This window comes from Procambarus clarkii, chromosome 35 (assembly GCF_040958095.1).
Source record: "Procambarus clarkii isolate CNS0578487 chromosome 35, FALCON_Pclarkii_2.0, whole genome shotgun sequence".
Taxonomy (NCBI): domain Eukaryota; kingdom Metazoa; phylum Arthropoda; class Malacostraca; order Decapoda; family Cambaridae; genus Procambarus; species Procambarus clarkii.
The window spans coordinates 12,204,509-12,224,315 of NC_091184.1; the positions used below are offsets into that span (position 1 = coordinate 12,204,509).

Consider the following 19,807-nt stretch of genomic DNA (forward strand, 5'->3'; position numbering starts at 1 on the left):
ACAGTATACCAACTGTTTTAGAAACCTTTTTAGTTATGTGTTGTATATGGGTGCGGAAGTTGAGTCTCTTGTCTAAGTATAGGCTAAGAAACTTTCCATCATTTTTATTGCTAATGTTTACATTATCTATCTGAAGCTGAATTGCATTTGTTGATTTGTTTCCAAATAAGATATAGTAGGTCTTTTCTATGTTTTGTGTGAGGTTTGTTGGTTGACATCCACAAGTAGACTTTTTTTAATTAATTGTTTACAACATTATTTAACAGGAGTGGGTTGGGGTCAGAGTAGATGAGTAGTATCATCAGCCAACAATATAGGTTTAAGTATGTTAGAGACATTAGGGAGATCATTGATGTATATAAGAAACAGGAGGGTCCTAGGATGCTGCTCTGTGGCACCTTTACGGTAATTAAGTGGTAGAGTGGGAGAGGTTATATCATTGATGGCTTCATATTGGTGTCTGTTACTAAGATAGGATCGGATATAGTTTAGGGCAAGGCCACGGATTCCATAATGGTGGAATTTAAGTAAGAGGTAGTTATGGTTAACAGTATCAAAGGCCTTTCTCAGGCCGATGAAGAGTTCAATTGGAAACTCACTTTTGTCAAGGGCTGAGAAGATTAAGTCAAGCAGACTAACAATAGCATCATTGGTACTCTTTTGGGAGCGGAAGCCAAACTGACAGGGACTTAGTATATTGAATTTTACAAGATTGGAGTAGAGCTGTTTGTAAAAAAAAAAAAAATAATTTTGATAATATAGGTAGATTCGATATGGGTCTGTAATTATTTATGTCTGCCGTGTTACCTCCTTTATGAACTGGCGTTACTCTTGCTTTTTTAAGGATATCAGGGAAGGTATGACACTCTAGGGATTTGTTGAACAGCAGTGCTATGGATGGTGCAAGGGCATGGGAGGCACGCCTGTGTACCATCGATGGTATTTCACTAATGTTCCCAGCTTTGGTTTTTAGCGAGTGAATGATGGACACAACATCTGTAGGGCTGACCGGAGAGAGGAGAAGAGAGTTTGGATAGCTGCGTGAAAGATATGTGGTAACATATGTCTGAGTCTCTGGGATTTTTCGGGCAAGGTTAGCACCAAACGATGAAAAGAAGCTATTAAATTCAGTTGCTGTTTCAAGATCTGTTGCAGGTGTATAACCATCCTTGGAGATTTTTATCTTATTATGTAAATGTTGTTTAGCTCCTAGGATGGTAGAGATGGCTCTCCATGTGCTTTTTATGTTGCCTTTTGCTTCTTTGAATCTATTCTCGTAATAGGAACGCTTTGCTCTTATTATACTGGTAAGCACTGATGAATACCTCTTAACTACTTCTTTTCCAACTAGGCCAATCCTAAGTTTTTTTTTCATATTCATGTTTCTTGTCGATTGCTTTAAGTATGCCATTAGTGAGCCAGGGATTATTTAACCTTTTTGCCAGTTACTTGCTTGGTGAGGAGAGGACAATAAGTATTGTAAAGGCTTTAAATTTTGGAAAGAGGCTAGTTAACGAATTATTATCCTGTGTATTGATAAATTTAGATTCCCAGTTTACATTGTGGAGAGCATTTGTGAGATTGCCTATTGCCGTTTCACATTGTAACCTAAAGGTAATTTTCTTGTTACCTGGTGGTGTTATGGCCATGTTCGCTACAAGGAAGGTAGGATAGTGGTCAGTTGTTCTGTCAGTGATTATACTTGATGTAAGAGGAGCTGTTATGTTGGTCCATCAGTGATCCAGGGTAGTCGCAGATGTTTGAGTGACTCGGGTGGGCCTGGTGATTGCGGGGATGAGCATACAGGAATTCATGCTGTTGAGGAAACAGTCTACTTGAGGGTTATTTTGTAGCCCTAGGTCAATATTGAAATCACCTCTGAGAACTATGTGATTTTTGTTGAGATTATTGTTTATGATAAGGTTCCTCAAGTTGTTATTGTATTTGTGTCTAGCTTCAGACACAAGCATGTTACAGTTATGTCTTAAAGAGTTGAGAGCAATTAAGGATGATAAAGAGTCACTTACAACTAATGTATCAAGTTTGGATACTTGTACACATTTCAGTGCAAGGAGCAAGGCAAATAGTTCAGTCTGAAGGGTAGAGGCCCAGTTGTTTATACGGACTCCCCACTCAAAATATAAGTCATATCCTATTGCCAGGACAACTGCACTTCCAGCTGCACCCGTTAGGCGCTGTAGGAAACCTTCAGTGTATATGATTTGAGAGAGAGAATGCTCTGTGGACAGAGCATCAATATGGCTTAAGACGTTGAGCTTTGCCTCAAGACAAAGCTGGGACTGATCTCTAATTTGCTCCTTTGATGGAAAGGGAGGGATTAAAATTGAAAAGGGTGTAATTTCCTACAGTGCAGGAAAGTGCTATTGTTGTCTCTCTTGGTACAAATTATAAATCTGATACTTTCTGAGTTCAGTTCCAATTTTATTTATCTATTTGAAACAATGTTTACATTCAATAAAGAAATTCTGGAGGGCTTCTGTGCAACGGTTAGGATGAGCTAGCCTAAGCATTTTTATACCAATTTGACAGTTATTTTCAGTAACACGATAAACAACGCTCGGAATATTAAGTTCCTTTCTCATATTAAGTATCTTTGTGGTACGAAGGCACCCAAGGATTATCCTCAAGGCTTCGTTCTGCAATTTTTCAAGCCCTCCAAGCTTTCTTTCAGGATGCCTTAAAGTTAGTTTAGTTCATTTATTATGCACCCCATACCCATCTTGTGGGCGGTAGTGGAAAGGGTTGCAGAGGCACATAATGGGCTCAGGGACTGAACCCAACAATTCATTTAGCTAAGCAAGTTACAATCTTGATGAGCTAGTTACAAAATTCAGTATAAGTCGTCACATCAACAATAGGTTCGAGATCGATCACAAGTACAGTTTCTAAATTAAGCAACTGACATATGTGGAGAGCTAGTGTCACAATTGATATGTTTGTCCTGCACACCGCTCCCCATCCAGTGGGCAGCGGTGGATAGGTTACAATCACTTAGTTACTACTTACAGTTAGCAAACTGGGGATATTTGGCTAAAATTTCTGGTACCAGATCATTTTGAATGAAATATTGACACATCGTTGGTACATTGGTTATAGAATTGTCTCTGAATTCACTATCACATAGTGACGAAGGGGTGTGCAAATAATTTTGTTGACAGTTAACATTTGGTCAGGTCTACATCTTCAGATAATGAGAATTCCCAGAAATACTTGTAACCGAGTCTAAGCCGAGCAGTAGTAACATCTAGAAGTCTGCTGATTTTATTGGATGAACCATAGATGTGTGGCTCCTTTTGCATAATAGTATTGAACGAAAGTTAATCTCCCCAAACACTTTCGCGTTTTGGGCAAGTTACCCCTCCACTCTCCATTTTTGTTTGGACATTCCCTGGTAGTGCGCGGAAATACTGAAAAGTGTATACTCTTTTCAACTTTGTCACCTTAATTCTCGTCCTATGTCTTTCATTTTGGTATCAATGCGTTCGCAATAGAATTCCCAAGAGAACTATGTGCATATAATGTCAAAGACAGCAGCGCGCTCCACCCGCCGACAAGATGAATGTAGGCCAAGGGTACCAGAAAAAGAAAGCTGAGCCACCCTCAGGCAACTCTCATTACATTAGAGAGCGTGATAATACTGAAAAGTGTATACCCTTTTCAACTTTGTTACCTCAATTCTCATCCTAGTTTTTTCAATTTGGCATCAATGTGTTCGCAATAGAATTCTCTACAGGACTAAAGGCATATAAACTCCAAAAGCCCGGCTTACCATCCGCAACAAACAGAGTAAGCGAGAGTGTGTTACCAGGGAGCGCACAAGAGCGATAAAATGTATACACTCTTTTCATTTTGGTCACCCCAATTGTCATCCTAGGTCTTTCATTTTGGTATCAATGTGTTAGCAATAGAATTATCTACAGGTTTAATTGCATATAAACTCCAAAAGCAAGGTGTACCATCCGCACAAAACAGAGAAAGTGAGAGAAAGTAACCCGGGAGCACTCTAGTGCAATGTAATGTGAACACTCTTTTCACTTTGGTTACCTCAATTCTCGTCATATGTCTTTCATTTTGGTATCAATGTGTTCGCAATTGTATCTGCTGGCATTTTACCCTTTGCTTGGATCTGAAGGGTTTTAGGCTCACCACGATGCAATCTGATAGTACCACAGGTGTATATACCTATCTTCAAGCAGCAATTCACTCATTCAAACCGACTTATAATAGTTATCCATATATAAATGGTAATCTTTGTTCTACCTGTTAACCTGTCATATGAAGAAAGATTGTCAAAGCTTATATTACATTCTCTAGAAAAGCAAAGAATTAGGAGTGACATATGGTAGAGGTGCACAATGGGATGAATGGACATAACAAAGGGGACATTAATGGGGTATTAAAAGTAGCAACACAAGACAGAACTCGAAACAAAGTGTAAAAATTGGAAAAATTTAGATTTAGGAAAGAACTGCATGAGTAAATACACTGGGTTTGTACCTTAAGGTTCATGTATGCAATTTTACAGAGTTCCAGTTAACTCCCATGCATGCAATTAATTTATGTTATGTTTATGTTTTTTATGTTAAAATGTTTTTGTTGATTTGTTTGTATATTTTCATAAGTAAAGCATGCTTACCGTCTTATTCCAAGTTTTATGATAACTTTACAAGGTTTAAAACATAAAGTTCAATATATATTCTGGTTTTCACACAGGAATTATACGTTAATATAACATCATAATAACGTAATGATGTCGTGTAAATAACGTTATACTGACGTCATATAAATGTTATATTTATGTTATAAGAACGTAAATTGGATAGCTTTACAGAAAGTAAACAAAAAAAACTAAATGTTGACTGAAAATTATTTATTCTTAAATATAAAGCATGAAAACATTATAATACCATAGCATTCACTATTATTTTTAAATTTTTACATAAATCTTAAAAAACTGTGTCTCAAGAATATATGTTTTTAGTTATATCCTTTGGTTTTAAGAACATCAGATATACGTATTTATGTCAAAAGTTACAGTATTACCTTTGTGGAACCATTTAAAAACGTCCACAAACGTTCTGTGTTTGCTGGGTTATTCTGGTGTTTTTTTCATATTGTCACTACTTTGAACTCTCAACAATTAAACCTAGCAATTGATAAACATTCTTTAATACAAAAAACATGTAAATATTTACACCAAACATAAGTTGACTATATGAGGTAGATTGGTTATTTAATTACACTATATACTATGCAAGTCATAGCAAAATTAATGATATGAATAATTGTTACATTTTAATGTTTCAATATTGTTCTTATTTACAATTGTTATTACAAAATATTATAATTTCTTAAACTATTTTTAGAGATTATAATTAGAAAGATTTAAATCAATTTCATATAGTGCCTGATTATTTTTCTTGACTGAAGATTTAAGATCCTGAAATTTCTTGCGAACATCGGCTTGTTGTCTTGAGCAGAGACCAACACCACTTACAGCAACAGCTACTTGGCTCCAGGCACAGTGTTTATCTTGGGTAATGACTTGTCTTGATAGCTTCCCAAAAATTATGCGTTCTCTCTTCTTAACCTCATCAACGAGAACTGTCAGCTCCTCTTCACTCAAGTTTGCTTTCCTTTTTATCCCAGACATTTTCTTTGTCTTATTTATTTATGAATACTAAGAGGATGTAGTATGTTTGTTTTGGTTCTTGATAGTAGGTGTAGTTTGCGTGAAGTGTCTATTCTCTCGATGACTGCACGAGTACAAATGTTGGGAGACGCGTTAATGTTGAGAATGACTAGGTCCCAAAAGCGGTCCATAGAATTACCCCAATCACCCAAATCAGGCCAAAACTACCCAAAACGTATTAGCATTACGTAAGTAATGAAGAAATATGGTATATTTATTTACTATAATGTTGGTGCTACACGTAGAACATGATCAAACCTATTTTTTCTCTGAAATAATCTAATTTCATAACGAAATGAGACGTAAATATGTGAGAGGTGACGCCATAGGAAGTCGACGGTCCAAGCGACAATTGTGTGGAGCGACTTATCCAAGAAATATGGTCGCCAGGAGAGTGTTTGCTGCCATATCAGCCTCCTGTACACAGTGATCCAGTCCTTTTCGTTCATTGAACACCGAACCCTACACGCCCTCTGATATATTGCTTAATTAACAAATATTCACAAATAAAGATTATATTTGTATATGTTATCAGAAAGGCAGATATAAAATAGTTTTTGTGAATCCATCACAGAGATTATACCTTATTAGAGAGGAAAAATATTCATACTTTAAACAAGGCTTCATGGCCGACGCTCTCCTTACCGATATGGGAACTATGACCTTCCGAAGATCAATGTTAATTTAATCTAGATATTGTAATAAACGAAGTTTTCTATGTCATCATAAAGACATAAATATAAGCTGCATGTTAATACTTTGGCATAAATATAACTGAATTGAAAGTCCGGACACATGAATAGTCGCATTAGGTGAAAGGAAATGTACCCAACCATTTCCATTTACCCAACCAGTTTGTGCACCCTATACTCATCCTCTGTGCGGTAATTTATTGTGCATCCCATACTCATCTTGTTACCAGTAGTTTGTGCAACCCATACTCATCCTGTGACCCGTAATTTATTGTGCATCCCATACTCATCCTGTTACCGGTAGTTTGTGCAGCCCATACCCATCCTGTGACCTGTAATTTATTGTGCAACCCATACTTATCCTGTGACCTGTAGTTTATTGTGCAGCTAATACTCATTCTGTGAGTCATAGGACATTGCGCAACCCTTTCTCATCGTGTGAATCTTTGTTTACTTTGCTCTCCATATTCATCCTCTGCGCGATAGTTTCTTGTGCAACCCATACCCATGATGTGAGTGGTAGTTTATTGTGTACCCTATATTCATCCTGTGAGTATAGGGTTCACAATTCTTGTTTGGATTCTTGTAATGTTATTTGTCTATTTGTAGTCACAGTATTTGTGCGCCCCTTGAGGGACTTGAATTAGAGGGGGGTTGAAATAGCCTAAGCTACTCTATCCCTTTGAGATTTATTTATTGCTTATCTCAATAAACATACTTGAACTTGAACTTGGGTACACAATGAGTTCATTTGTACTCCATACTCATCATCAAGAAGTGTATTTTACCAGCATTGTAATATAAATTAAGAATAAAAGCTTAACTGGATTACAGACCCATAATCAAAATAAGAGTCATCACTAATTATCATGACAAATTCTCTAGGCTACACTTCCGCCTTCGACAAGCTGCCGCCGGATGTGGGTATAGTTTATTGTACACCCCCGCACCCCCAGTCCTGGAAGGGCGGGCATTGGGATGTGGACATGTGTACCATTATTCCCCCCCCCCACACACACACTCGATCCTCTCCTGTTAATAATAATACTAATAATAATAAAAATTAAAAATAATAACGTTAATAAATATTATAATTAAAACACTTACTGTAATACCCTAGTGCTTGAATGAAGGTGAAGGAAAGACCCAATAAATGTGTAAGTGTATTAAAAACCAAATTTTCGTTGGGTGAGCTGGCAGGTGAGCACCACTTGCCAGCTCACCCAGTAATGAACATCACCTGCACACTGCACCGAACCACTTGCCAGCAGGTGCAGAAGTACGATGGAGAGAGCAAAGTATACCATATTTCAAGTATAATATTAAAGATATATTTAGGATTTAATGTTTTCGTATAAAGTTTCAATAATACCTTTATTTGATTTTTTTGTATTATTTTCTACCACAGACGTGGCCACACATTAACAATGCTAACCATCATATATACATTTTCTTCAGTCCGCCATGGACTCTAACCCTTTCCACTACCGCCCACAAGATGGGTATAGGGTGCATAATATAAGAACTAAACTAACTCCATTGATAGGGTTAGAGATTTGTTAAACATATAGTTCAGGGATTTATTGAACAATCAACCACATAAGGTGATTGTAGTGTTTTTAAAATGCTAGGCTAAGCTACATACGTAAATACATAAATACACAGATTTACGTATGCCCTACATAAAGTGTTCGATGTGTCTTTTACATAGTGTCATTAACGTGCATTTACAAAGGTGAAATTGAATTCTGAACACATACATACACATATATTTGTCTCTTTTACTCTGACAAGGTGAGATAACTGATAGAGAAACTAGTGTGCAATTAAGCACTTAATCACTGAAGGTGATTAAGGTGCTTTCACAAGCTCAGGTTATAGAGTTACATCACATACATTCATTGTATAATTGATACGTTACATCGTCAATCTAGGGTACAAGTTCAATATATCATCAAGTGTTCCAGTACTCAAATAGTAATTACACAGTTTAGCATAGCGCTTCATTCATGTATGTAAGAGAGAAGATTGTTCAAATATATTACATGCATATCCGGTACATCGTCCACCTTCTTCTACAGAACCGTCGGTATAGCACTGATACACATCGTTACCCATACTCTGAGTACTTTCAGTGATGCTTCACAGTGTTAACTGTTTTAATAATGTAGAGTGTACATTATCTTTCTTGGGTGCATTTACAAAATCAACTGCTAGATCCAAGTTATCCCATGGAGTAATTGGTTGATTAATCGTTAATTGAGTTGGGTACACATTTAATATTTTGATGGAGTTGGCTACCTTGTAGAACCAAAATGCATTCACGCCGAAAACTGTGCTAATAGACAAAATTATGTTAGAGATATGGGTCTATAATTATCTGAGTGTGCTTTGGGGATGGGAACAATGACACTGTCCAATCATCAGGTAATACTCCTTCACTTAAACTCATTCTGTACAACACTAAAAGTGGATTACCTGGTACTTGTGAGACTAATCTCAGTAAACTGTAAGTAATACCGTCCTCTTCAGGAGCAGTTGACTTATTTGATTGTGCTACACAGCCTTCCCGGCTTGGTGCCTTCTTTGGTAATTACTTATCAAAGGCAGCTCCATACGAGGAGCTGCCTCGTATGGGCCAATAAGTCTTTTGCAGTTACCTTCATTCTTATGTTCTTACTTACATTTACTGAACTTTATCATCATCATCATCATTTACAGAAAGAAATTAACATAAAAAGTAGTCATTTTAATACACAAAACAGAAGTAGATATTATGTAAATTATGATGCAGGATAGGATCACTATTAAGAACTTAATTATAAACCACAATATGTTTTATATCGTCAGAAATTCTGATACATACCATATATTTTCAAATATTTACAATTAAAATATTTATTTAGGAAATAAGTATTTTAGTTACCCTAGTTAGCTCTGAGAACACACATTCTTGCAGCAAGAATTTCTTCCCACTAATCTGAGCGATGCTAATGACCCATTGGACTTGTCATGAACAACAATCAACTACAGCACCATCTATATCAGAAGATATTCAAAATATTCTTGATGTCATTCAAATTGTCAATACGAGAACAGAATACATAAGAGTTAGTTTAGTGATGTCAAAGGAATCATATTGACTGACCGAGCCCCATTGTAAATATCCGTGGCTTCCTGACCATAAAGGTACCGCCGCGGATAAGGGTAAGGAGGGTACCGTCGAGGGTAAGACACCGGATGTACCCCATATACAAGCCACACTAGCTATTAGTTCATATAAGCTGACAACTTATCCAAATAAACATTACTTCCTAATTATATATATATACATATATATATATATATATATATATATATATATATATATATATATATATATATATATATATATATATATATATATATATATATATATATTATGTAAATTATGATGCAGGATAGGATCACTATTAAGAACTTAATTATAAACCACAATATGTTTATATATATATCCTACTCACACTCATCCTAGCACAGTAATTTATTGTGCAACCCATACCCATCCTGTTACCAATAGTTTGTGCAACCCATGCTCATCCTGTTACCTTTAGTTTATTGTGAAACCCATACTCATCCTATGAATGGTAATTTATTATGCACCTCATACTCATCCTGTGAGTCATAGGACATTGTGGAACCCTTTCTCATCGTGTGAATCTTTGTTTACTTTGCTTTCCATACTCTGCTCTCCGATAGTTTCTTGTGCAACCCATACCCATGATGTGAGTGGTAGTTTATTGTGTACCCTATACTCATCCTGTGAGTATAGGGTACACAATGAGTTCATTTGTACTCCATACTCATCAAGAAGTGTATTTTACCAGCATTGTAATATAAATTAAGAATAAAGGCATAATCTTATTATGTACCCATAATAAAAATAAGAGCCATCACACTATAATTTTCATGACAAACGGCCTAGACTCCACTTCCGCCTTCGACAAGCTGCTGCCGGAGGTGGGTATAGTTTATTGTACACTCCCGCACCCCCAGTCCTGGGAAGAGGGGCATTCGAATGTGGACATATGAACCATTACCCCCAACCCTTCCCTCTTAATAATAATTGAAACACTACACTACACACTATATGTTCATTTAATATTTCAAGTATAAGACTCAAGATATATTTAGGATTTAACGATTTAACATTGTCTCAATCATACCTTTATTGCACTTTATCATCATTATTTACAGAAAGAAATTAACATAAAAATGTAGTTAATTTTAACATACAAAACCGAATTTGAACATTGTTAATTTTGATGCAGGATCACTATTACTAAGAACTTAATTATAAACCACAATATGTTGTATATCATCAGAAATTTGGAAACATAATATATATATATATATATATATATATATATATATATATATATATATATATATATATATATATATATATATATATATATATATATATATATATATATATATATATATATAAATGGAAATTTAGCACATTTAAATAATGTTATTAAGCTTAAGAATAAATTACATAAAATTAACATAGTAAAATGACTGGGATACAGATGGATCAGTAATCACATTACAAGTCCAATTATTTCCTAACTGAAGTCTGTAACGCACTATCATGTCATATTTCATAATACAAATTAGGTAAGAGATATGCAATATCAACACAAAATCGTCAGCTACTATTTCCAAAACACATTTATTATATAGCATTAAACTGCTCTTTCACTTCGGGGGCGCTTACGCTGATATGGTTTTTTGGCAATTCCAAATGTTTTTGGGATTGAAAAAATTTTGTTTTTGTCATACATTTTAGTATTTTCATTATAAGGTTTTCTTGATATAAAGCACCATAAGTAATCTCTCTTTTCATCTTTAGTTTTTTGGTCCCAAACTTCCTTAGGAACCAGGTACTTATCTAAATTGGATGATATTATATAATTGCCTTCTCCGTATAAATATAAAACTTATTTTAATTATCCTGCACTTCAAGAGACCACAAGCATTCTTACTCTCATTTATTTTTGTAGCAGAAATGTTTTGTCTATATTTATTTTATGGAAATTAGTGGTGTTTGAGCAAGCTAATCAACGTCAAAAATGTTTACGTTGTTGTTCTTCATCTGTAGTACTGAGCTCTACACATATGGGTAGCTTTGCCGCAGGCTGTTTACTGCTCTGAGAAATAAACATAAATCATCATGCCTGGAGCCCGCGGTGCCCGGCGCCTTGCTGTGGGAAGTCAGAGATGTTTATGATTCTGGTCTAGGAATACCGTGGGATTTCACCAAAATGTGTTGTATACAATGAAATGATTATACATTGCTATGTTGTGAACATTGTATACAGTACCTCAAGATATAAATCCCACACCACTTAACTAGCTACCAGATACCTAATTAATTCCCTACTCTCTGTAAATGTCTTCCTGGTGTGTGTGTGTGTGTGTGTGTGTGTGTGTGTGTGTGTGTGTGTGTGTGTGTGTGTGTGTGTGTGTGTGTGTGTGCGTGCGTGTGTGTGTGTGTGTGTGCGTGTGTGTGTGTGCGCGTGTGTGCGTGTGTGTGTGTGTGTGTGCGCGCGTGTGTGTGTGTGTGTGTGTGTGTGTGTGTGTGTGTGTGTGTGTGTGTGTGTGTGTGTGTGTGTGTGTGTGCGCGCGCGTGTGTGTGTGTGTGTGTGTGTGTGTGTGTGTGTGTGTGTGTGTGTGTGTGTGTGTGTGTGTGTGTGTATACACCCACATATGTGTTCTATGTGGATGCTGAAGTTCAGTCTCTTGTCTATGTATAGGTCAAGGAACTTTCCATAATCATTATTGCTAATGTTAACATTGTGTATCTGAAGTTGAATTTGGTTTCAGGATTTACTTTCGAACAAAAATAGTAGTTGGTCTTTTTTATGTTTGATATGAGTTTGTTAGTTTACATCCATGAGTGGACTTTTTAAATCTATTATTTTCATTATTATATAGTGCGTTTGGGTTGGGGTCTGAATAGAGCAAGGTAGCATCGTCAGCACTTATGTTTACACTTATTGGAAGTATCTAAGTATCAACTAAAGTATCTTCACACTTGACTTAAACTTTAGTAGCTATTTTCTGGACCATTCCTCAAGTTTCGGAGGTCAACGAAGATGGAATTCACATGAAATGGCTTATGTTACCATCACTAATAATGTTGTGTTTTCTGTCTAGCTTCAGACACGGTTATGTTACAATTGTGTCTTAAAGAGTTGCGCGCAATTAAGCATGATAGAAATCACTTACAATTAATGCAGGATGGTAGAAAATCACTTACAATTAATGCATCAAGTTTGGAGACTTGAATTGAAATTGAAATTGAAATAAGTTTATTGAGGTAAAATACACACAAATGGATGAGGTAGCTCAAGCTATTCTCACCCCGTTCAGTATATCGTGTTAATACATACATAGACACACACACTTGTACACATTTTAGTGTAACAAGCAAGGCAAATAGTTCTGTCTGATGGGTAGAGGCAACTGCACTTGCAGCTGCACCCGTGTGGCGGTGTAGGAAACCATCAATGTATATGATTTGAGAGAGAGAGAGAGAGAGAATGATCTGTGGACAGAGCATCAATATGGCGTAAGGTATTGGGCTTTGCCTCAAGATGAAGCATAATAAAGAACCCGAATATCAGGAGAAAAAATTACATTAAAAACTGTCCACATGATACATATATATAATCATGTTTTAAACATTTTAATTGTATTATTTGCATATATATATATAATTAGGAAGTAATGTTTATCTGGGTAAGTTGTCAGCTTTTATGAACTAATAGCTAGTGCGGCTTGTATATGGGGTACATCCGGTCTCTTACCCTCGACTGCGGCGGTAACTTTATGGTCAGGAAGCCAAAAATATTTATAGTTCAAGTTCAAGTATGTTTATTGAGACAAGAAAAAAATACATCTCAAAGGGATAGAGTAACTTAGGCTATTTCTACCCCCTCTACTTCAAGTCCCTCAAGGGGCGCACAAATTCAGTAAGTACAAATAGACAATTAACATTACAAGAATCCCATTTAACATTGCAGGTTAATATAGTAAGTACAGCATACAATTGTTACACTCTTGGGGCAAAATTTTTGTAGCTCCTAAGTATACTGTCTATCATACCATTATCACACATACAAACAATTTGATGTGGTACATTACTTATTTCCTTATTTCTATAGTTATCAATAAGTTGACACTATAATACATAATGTTCTAAGGTGTGGGCGTGCGGCATACTACATAATTTACACTCCTTATCTTTTTCACTGACATCAACTCCGTATTGCCAGATATATTTGTATCCTAATCTTAATCTCATGTAAATTGAATCCTTCCAAGTTGACTTTCCTTTATCATTGGTGAAGGACGAGTTTGTATTTATTACTGAATAATTCTTAAGTGTGTTACTACTATCCACTATTGCCATTCTTTTTATCATTTCTTCATCTTCATTTCCTCTTATTAATGTTATATATACATGTACACATAATCATACATACATGTACAATCATACATACATGTTGATTGGCTTGTGTGCAGGCCTTCACACTCCCTGAGCGAGCCATCAAGTAACTATAAAAAGGCATATATCTTCACTTTCACTTCAGTTATATTTATACCAAAGTATTAACATGCAGCTTATATGTCTTTCTGATGACATAAAAAACTTCGTTTTTTATAATATATAGATTCAATTAACATTGATTTTCAAAAGGTCATAGTTCCCATCGAAAGGGAGAGCGTCGGCCAAGAAGCCTTGTTTAAAATATGAATATTTTTCCTCTCTAATAAGGTATAATCTCTGTGATGCATTAACACAAACTATTTTATATCTGCCTTTCTGATAACATATATAAATATAATCTTTATTTGTGAATATTTGTTAATTAAGCAATATATCAGAGAGCGTGTAGGGTTCGGTGTTCTATGAACGAAAAGGACTGGAGTAGTTTAAATAGCGAACGCATACCAACGAATAACGCTAGTATCTATATAACAAATTTATTGTCATGTGGAATTGATTTAACTTCCAGACACTTTTTTTTAATAAATATTAAATATTTTGTGGCTGTTTATGAAAAATATTATTATAAATACACATTCTACTTGTTAATATTACCAATTAAATTTGCGACAATTTGAGCCATGAAATACGACGACTGGATCACTGTGTACAGGAGGCTGTTATGGCAGCAAACACTCTCCAGGCGACCATATATCTTGGATAAGTCGCTCCACACAATTGTCGCTTGGACCGTCGACTTCCTATGGCGTCACCTCTCACATATTTACGTCTCATTTCGTTATGAAATTAGATTATTTCAGAGAAAAAATAGGTTTGATCATGTTCTACGTGTAGCACCAACATTATAGTAAGTAAATATACCATATTTCTTCATTACTTACATAATGCTAATACGTTTTGGGTAGTTTTGGCCTGATTTGGGATGATTGGGGTAATTCTATGGACCCTTTCAAAAGTGTTTGATGTCTTGTACTGTAGATAAAGTGAATAAACAGAGGCGTGTTAGAGGGAGACGCCGCACTGTAGGACGGGGTGGTTTTGTGCTGGCGTCAGCTAATCCTTGGTGCTGCGGCCAGACACTTGTCTTCTGTGTTTGCCTGTTGGTTGCGCCAACTATGAATGTGGCACAGGTCAAATGTGGCCACTTTGTTGGTCACTGGAGATATTTAGCCAGTGCTTTGATTATTGGATAATTTTCATGTAACGAGATGTCACCTAGTAATATACACGATGGTAAAGGTTATTTTAAGTGCGCTATTTTTTTTTGTTTTATTTACTCTGGCACTACAATGTCGAAACCAGTGAAGGAGATAGTGTTTGATTGTTTCAGGCACATGACTGGATGCACAGATCATTTCTTCTTCTTGATAGTAGGTAGAGTTTGCAACAGATGATTTTTCTGACAACAATACCATGAGGAACCACAATGTTTACATAACACAGCTGATATTGCATTAGCGTGATTGGTCAGGTTAGAAATGTAACAGTCACTCTGATTGGCCAAACGAAACACAGTAGTGACCTCTGTCGGCACGTAAGTGAACAAGACCCAAAACCTAAATATCTTCTTAAGTGGACCTTATTGAATCGCACCTAAGCATCTTCTTAGGGCGCACTTAGGAACCTTCGTAGCAAACCCACTTACGAAGAAATACACAGAGCTTCCTGAATCTAGGTCCTGGCTACTAGGTACGACATATATATAAATATGCGCATGTAGCGCATCCACTATGGGAGAGCTATTTCCTTCAAAAAGTATAATCGTGTGGCTTTATGTTTAAAAAAACAATTTCAAGTACATTCTTTGATTGAAAAACTTGAATATAAATACAAGTGTTAATTGTAAATGACCAGTTATAAACATAAATAAGAAGTAGGAAAAATGATGTGTGTAACCAGACAAAAACATTGGAACGCTTAGGTGATGAGAGGGTAAACAACCGCCACCATTTTAGCAGCATCCGCCGGTGATGTCCAGCACGAGCATTAAGGGAAAACCTTGACACAAACTGCACCTATCATATAGAAGAAGCACCACCATTGACCGCCAAGTGCTCACATCAAGTCTAACTCTAAGAAACAACACTCAATCCTTGACGCTTCTCCCAACATCCGGGGGAGAAAACCTTCCACACAAACTGCACCTGTCATAAAGAAGATGAAGACTCACCAGTGTCCACAGTGTCCAAAGGTATTCACCCGTCCTGGAGATGTGAAACGTCACATGTTAGTGCATTCAGGTGATAAACCTCATGAGTGTCCAGAGTGTGGGAAGAGATTCAGTCAGCATGGACATATGAAGACTCACAGGATGGTACATGCGGATGAGAGACCTTTTCAATGTGCTGAGTGTGGCAAAAAATTTAGAGTACGTGGAACTATAACAAGGCACATGTTAGTGCATTCAGGTGACAAGCCTCATGAATGTCCAGAGTGTAAGAAGAAGTTCAGTCGTCTTGGAAGTATGAAGACTCACATGTTAGTGCATTCAGGCGACAAACCTCATGAACGTCCAGAATGTGGGAAGAGATTCAGTCGTCTTGGAAGTATGAAGATTCACCGGAAGGTGCATGCTAATGAGAGACCTTTTCAATGTGCCGAGTGTGGCAAAAAATTTAGAGAACGTGGAAAAATAATAAGGCACATGTTAGTGCATTCAGGTGACAAACCTCATGAATGTCCAGAGTGTGGGAAGAAATTCAGTCTACGTCGAAGTATGACGACTCACATGTTAGTGCATTCAAGTGACGAACCTCATGAGTGTCCAGAGTGTGGGAAGAGATTCAGTGAGCGTGGAAATATGAAGCGTCACATGATGGTGCATGCGGATGAGAAACCTTTTCAATGTGCCGAGTGTGGCAAAAAATTTAGAGAACGTGGAAAAATAATAAGGCACATGTTAGTGCATTCAGGTGACAAACCTCATGAATGTCCAGAGTGTGGGAAGAAATTCAGTCTACGTCGAAGTATGACGACTCACATGTTAGTGCATTCAGGTGACAAACCTCATGAGTGTCCAGAGTGTGGGAAGAGATTCAGTCAGCATGGACATATGAAGACTCACAGGATGGTACATGCGGATGAGAGACCTTTTCAATGTGCCGAGTGTGGCAAAAAATTTAGAGTACGTGGAACTATAATAAGGCACATGTTAGTGCATTCAGGTGACAAGCCTCATGAATGTCCAGAGTGTAGGAAGAAGTTCAGTCGTCTTGGAAGTATGAAGACTCACATGTTAGTGCATTCAGGTGACAAACCTCATGAATGTCCAGAGTGTGGGAAGAGATTCAGTCGTCTTGGAAGTATGAAGATTCACCGGAAGGTGCATGCTAATGAGAGACCTTTTCAATGTGCCGAGTGTGGCAAAAAATTTAGAGTACGTGGAAAAATAATAAGCCACATGTTAGTGCATTCAGGTGACAAGCCTCTGGAGTGTCCAGAGTGTGGGAAGAGATTCAGTCGTCTTGGTGATATGAAGAAGCACAAAATGATACATGCAGATAATAGGCTAAACACTTAAAGTGTGGAAGGTAATTAAGAGAATGTTGAATGATAATGTGGCACATATAGGTATATTAACTTAACTTTAATCTAACAGTGTGCTATCACAATGTCAGTTGGATGTTCTTCAAAGGTAATTCAATTTTGTTTGAGAAATACACTTCACCATGAAAGGTAAAGATAAAGATATTTTATTATATTATTCTTTTATGAAAGTTAGATGACCAAGCAAGAACTAGAGAAGCTGACACTATAGGAAAATTCAAAATTGCTTATAAGTATAGAAATATCTCTTTAGTTTAGCAAAGATAAATCAAAGCTTTAAATGTTTTTCTTCATATTTATGTAAATAATAATGTGCTTTCTGTTTTTGTTCTCTGTGAAAATTTATTTAAAATGTAATATACTCTGTAGCTAAGTTATGGACATTTTTGTTGTAATATTATTTAGCATTGGTGCTGGTGAAGAAGACAGTCTGAGACGTACTTAAGATGAGACCATTTGATTGATAGGGAAATGTAGGTTAATCAAGGAATTTTCTCATCAGATTCATATGCAAACTGATGTCTATTTTATATTTTTTGTTTAGACATATTTATGAATAATACTCTTGATTATAAATATTTCACCAAAGAGTTTATTGAAGGCAGATTGGCATTTATAACTGTCAGTCAAGTTAATATGAAATTTAAATTTATATTACTCTAGAAATTTACATCACTCTAAATTTTCCAGAAATTTATATTACTCTAGCCTAACTTTATCAGTTATGCTGTAATTGTCTTGGAATAATATTTTACCCGATTTACCTGAGGGCCACTAACCCTAGTGGCCTCAATAAAAACGGGAATCTTGCAGCTTGTTGAAGGTTCCCTTCCCCTCCCCCATTTTCCTTGATTTTTTCCTGGTATATTTTGAAATTCAGCACATTTTGGCAGTTATGGCGTTGGTGGGTAGTCGGTTCCATCGATCAATAACCCTGTGGGTGAAAAAGCCTGTTTCAAAATTATATTAATTTGATTAGCAATAATATTATTCTGATTCGTATAATCCTCTGTCAATTATATTATCCAAACTGGCAATTATATTAAGATGATTGTGAATTACATAAACCATACTGGCAATTATATTAGCATGACTGTCAATTTATATCAAACATATATTTATTTATGTTGTGGTGCGCGTGGGTTCTATTACATCTATCAAGGGAGAGTTTCAGATCAGGATTAGCATTTAGGAACAAAGTTTTGTACATGTAAATAGCACAAGAGAATGTGTAGAGTGAGTGTATATTTAGCATGTTCAGAGATTTAAACAGAGACTTTGTGTTGTTTGAAGACAGTTTTATTGTTCTGATAGCAGATTTTTATTGGGTGGTGATGAGCATCAGGTAATTTGCAGTGGATGAATGAACCCCATGCACAGATACCATATGTTCACATACCAACCCTAATTTTCAAAGAAAACTCTAGATTTTTAGCTCCAGCCATTTCATTGCTCTACAACAAATCATTTGAACAACAAACCTTTCCTGATATTCTAAGGGAAAAAAAGCAAGAGTAACCTTAGTCCATTAAAGTGTCAATCTCCCTGAAGTCAACAATTATAAACCAATATCAACTCTGCAGATTTTGTCTAAAATATTTTAAAGAGTTAATCTACAAGCAGCCTTAATCCTATTTAGAAAAACAAAATTTACTTAGTTCTTGCCATAATGGTTTCAGGCCCAAAAAAGGACCAATCATGCACCGATTAGTATGATTAACTTTATATATGCAGCTCTTGGAAGAAATGAGTACCCTTGTTTATTTATTTGTTGACCTACATTAAGACTTTTTTACACTGTTAACACATTAACTTTCTTAAATTACAACATTACGGAGTAAGAGGTTAATCCCTCCAATACCTAGAGTCTTACCTTAGTGACAGGCTCCAGTATGTCTCTGTGAATGATTCCAATTCACCCACTCTACCTATTAACACTGGTGTTACACTGGGCAGTATTCTTCACCCTCTCGTCTTTCTCATCTCCCCCTCCCTTTCCAGCCCGTTGCCATCATGAGGGGGCTTGGTTGGCGGATGGTAGAGTGTGATGCTCCATGGGACAGTGTCCTCTGTCCTTTTGAAGCCTAATGCTCTTGCTGCCATCTATGCTAATTGTGCTGAATACTTTTTCCTATTAAGTTTAATTTTTCCTTCCCAATTCTCCTGTTTAATTGCTATTTCCTTGTGACATTTTGCAATTCTTAATTATTCTTTCAAATGTTTTCTTTTGTTTAGACACCGGGTTTTTGGGGAGGCACACCCTCTCACCCATAAAACTGTGGTACTCGGCATTGT

General features: G+C 36.3%; 1 protein-coding gene across 1 annotated transcript; it reads left to right on the forward strand.

Annotated features, from left to right (window-relative positions):
* Positions 1–16,358: 16,358 nt before the first annotated feature.
* Positions 16,359–17,486, forward strand: LOC138371323 (zinc finger protein 211-like). The gene is made up of 2 exons (XM_069336110.1): positions 16,359–16,512; positions 17,131–17,486. Exons 1-2 carry the CDS (start codon positions 16,359–16,361, stop codon positions 17,484–17,486), a joined length of 510 nt encoding a protein of 169 aa, XP_069192211.1.
* Positions 17,487–19,807: the final 2,321 nt, after the last annotated feature.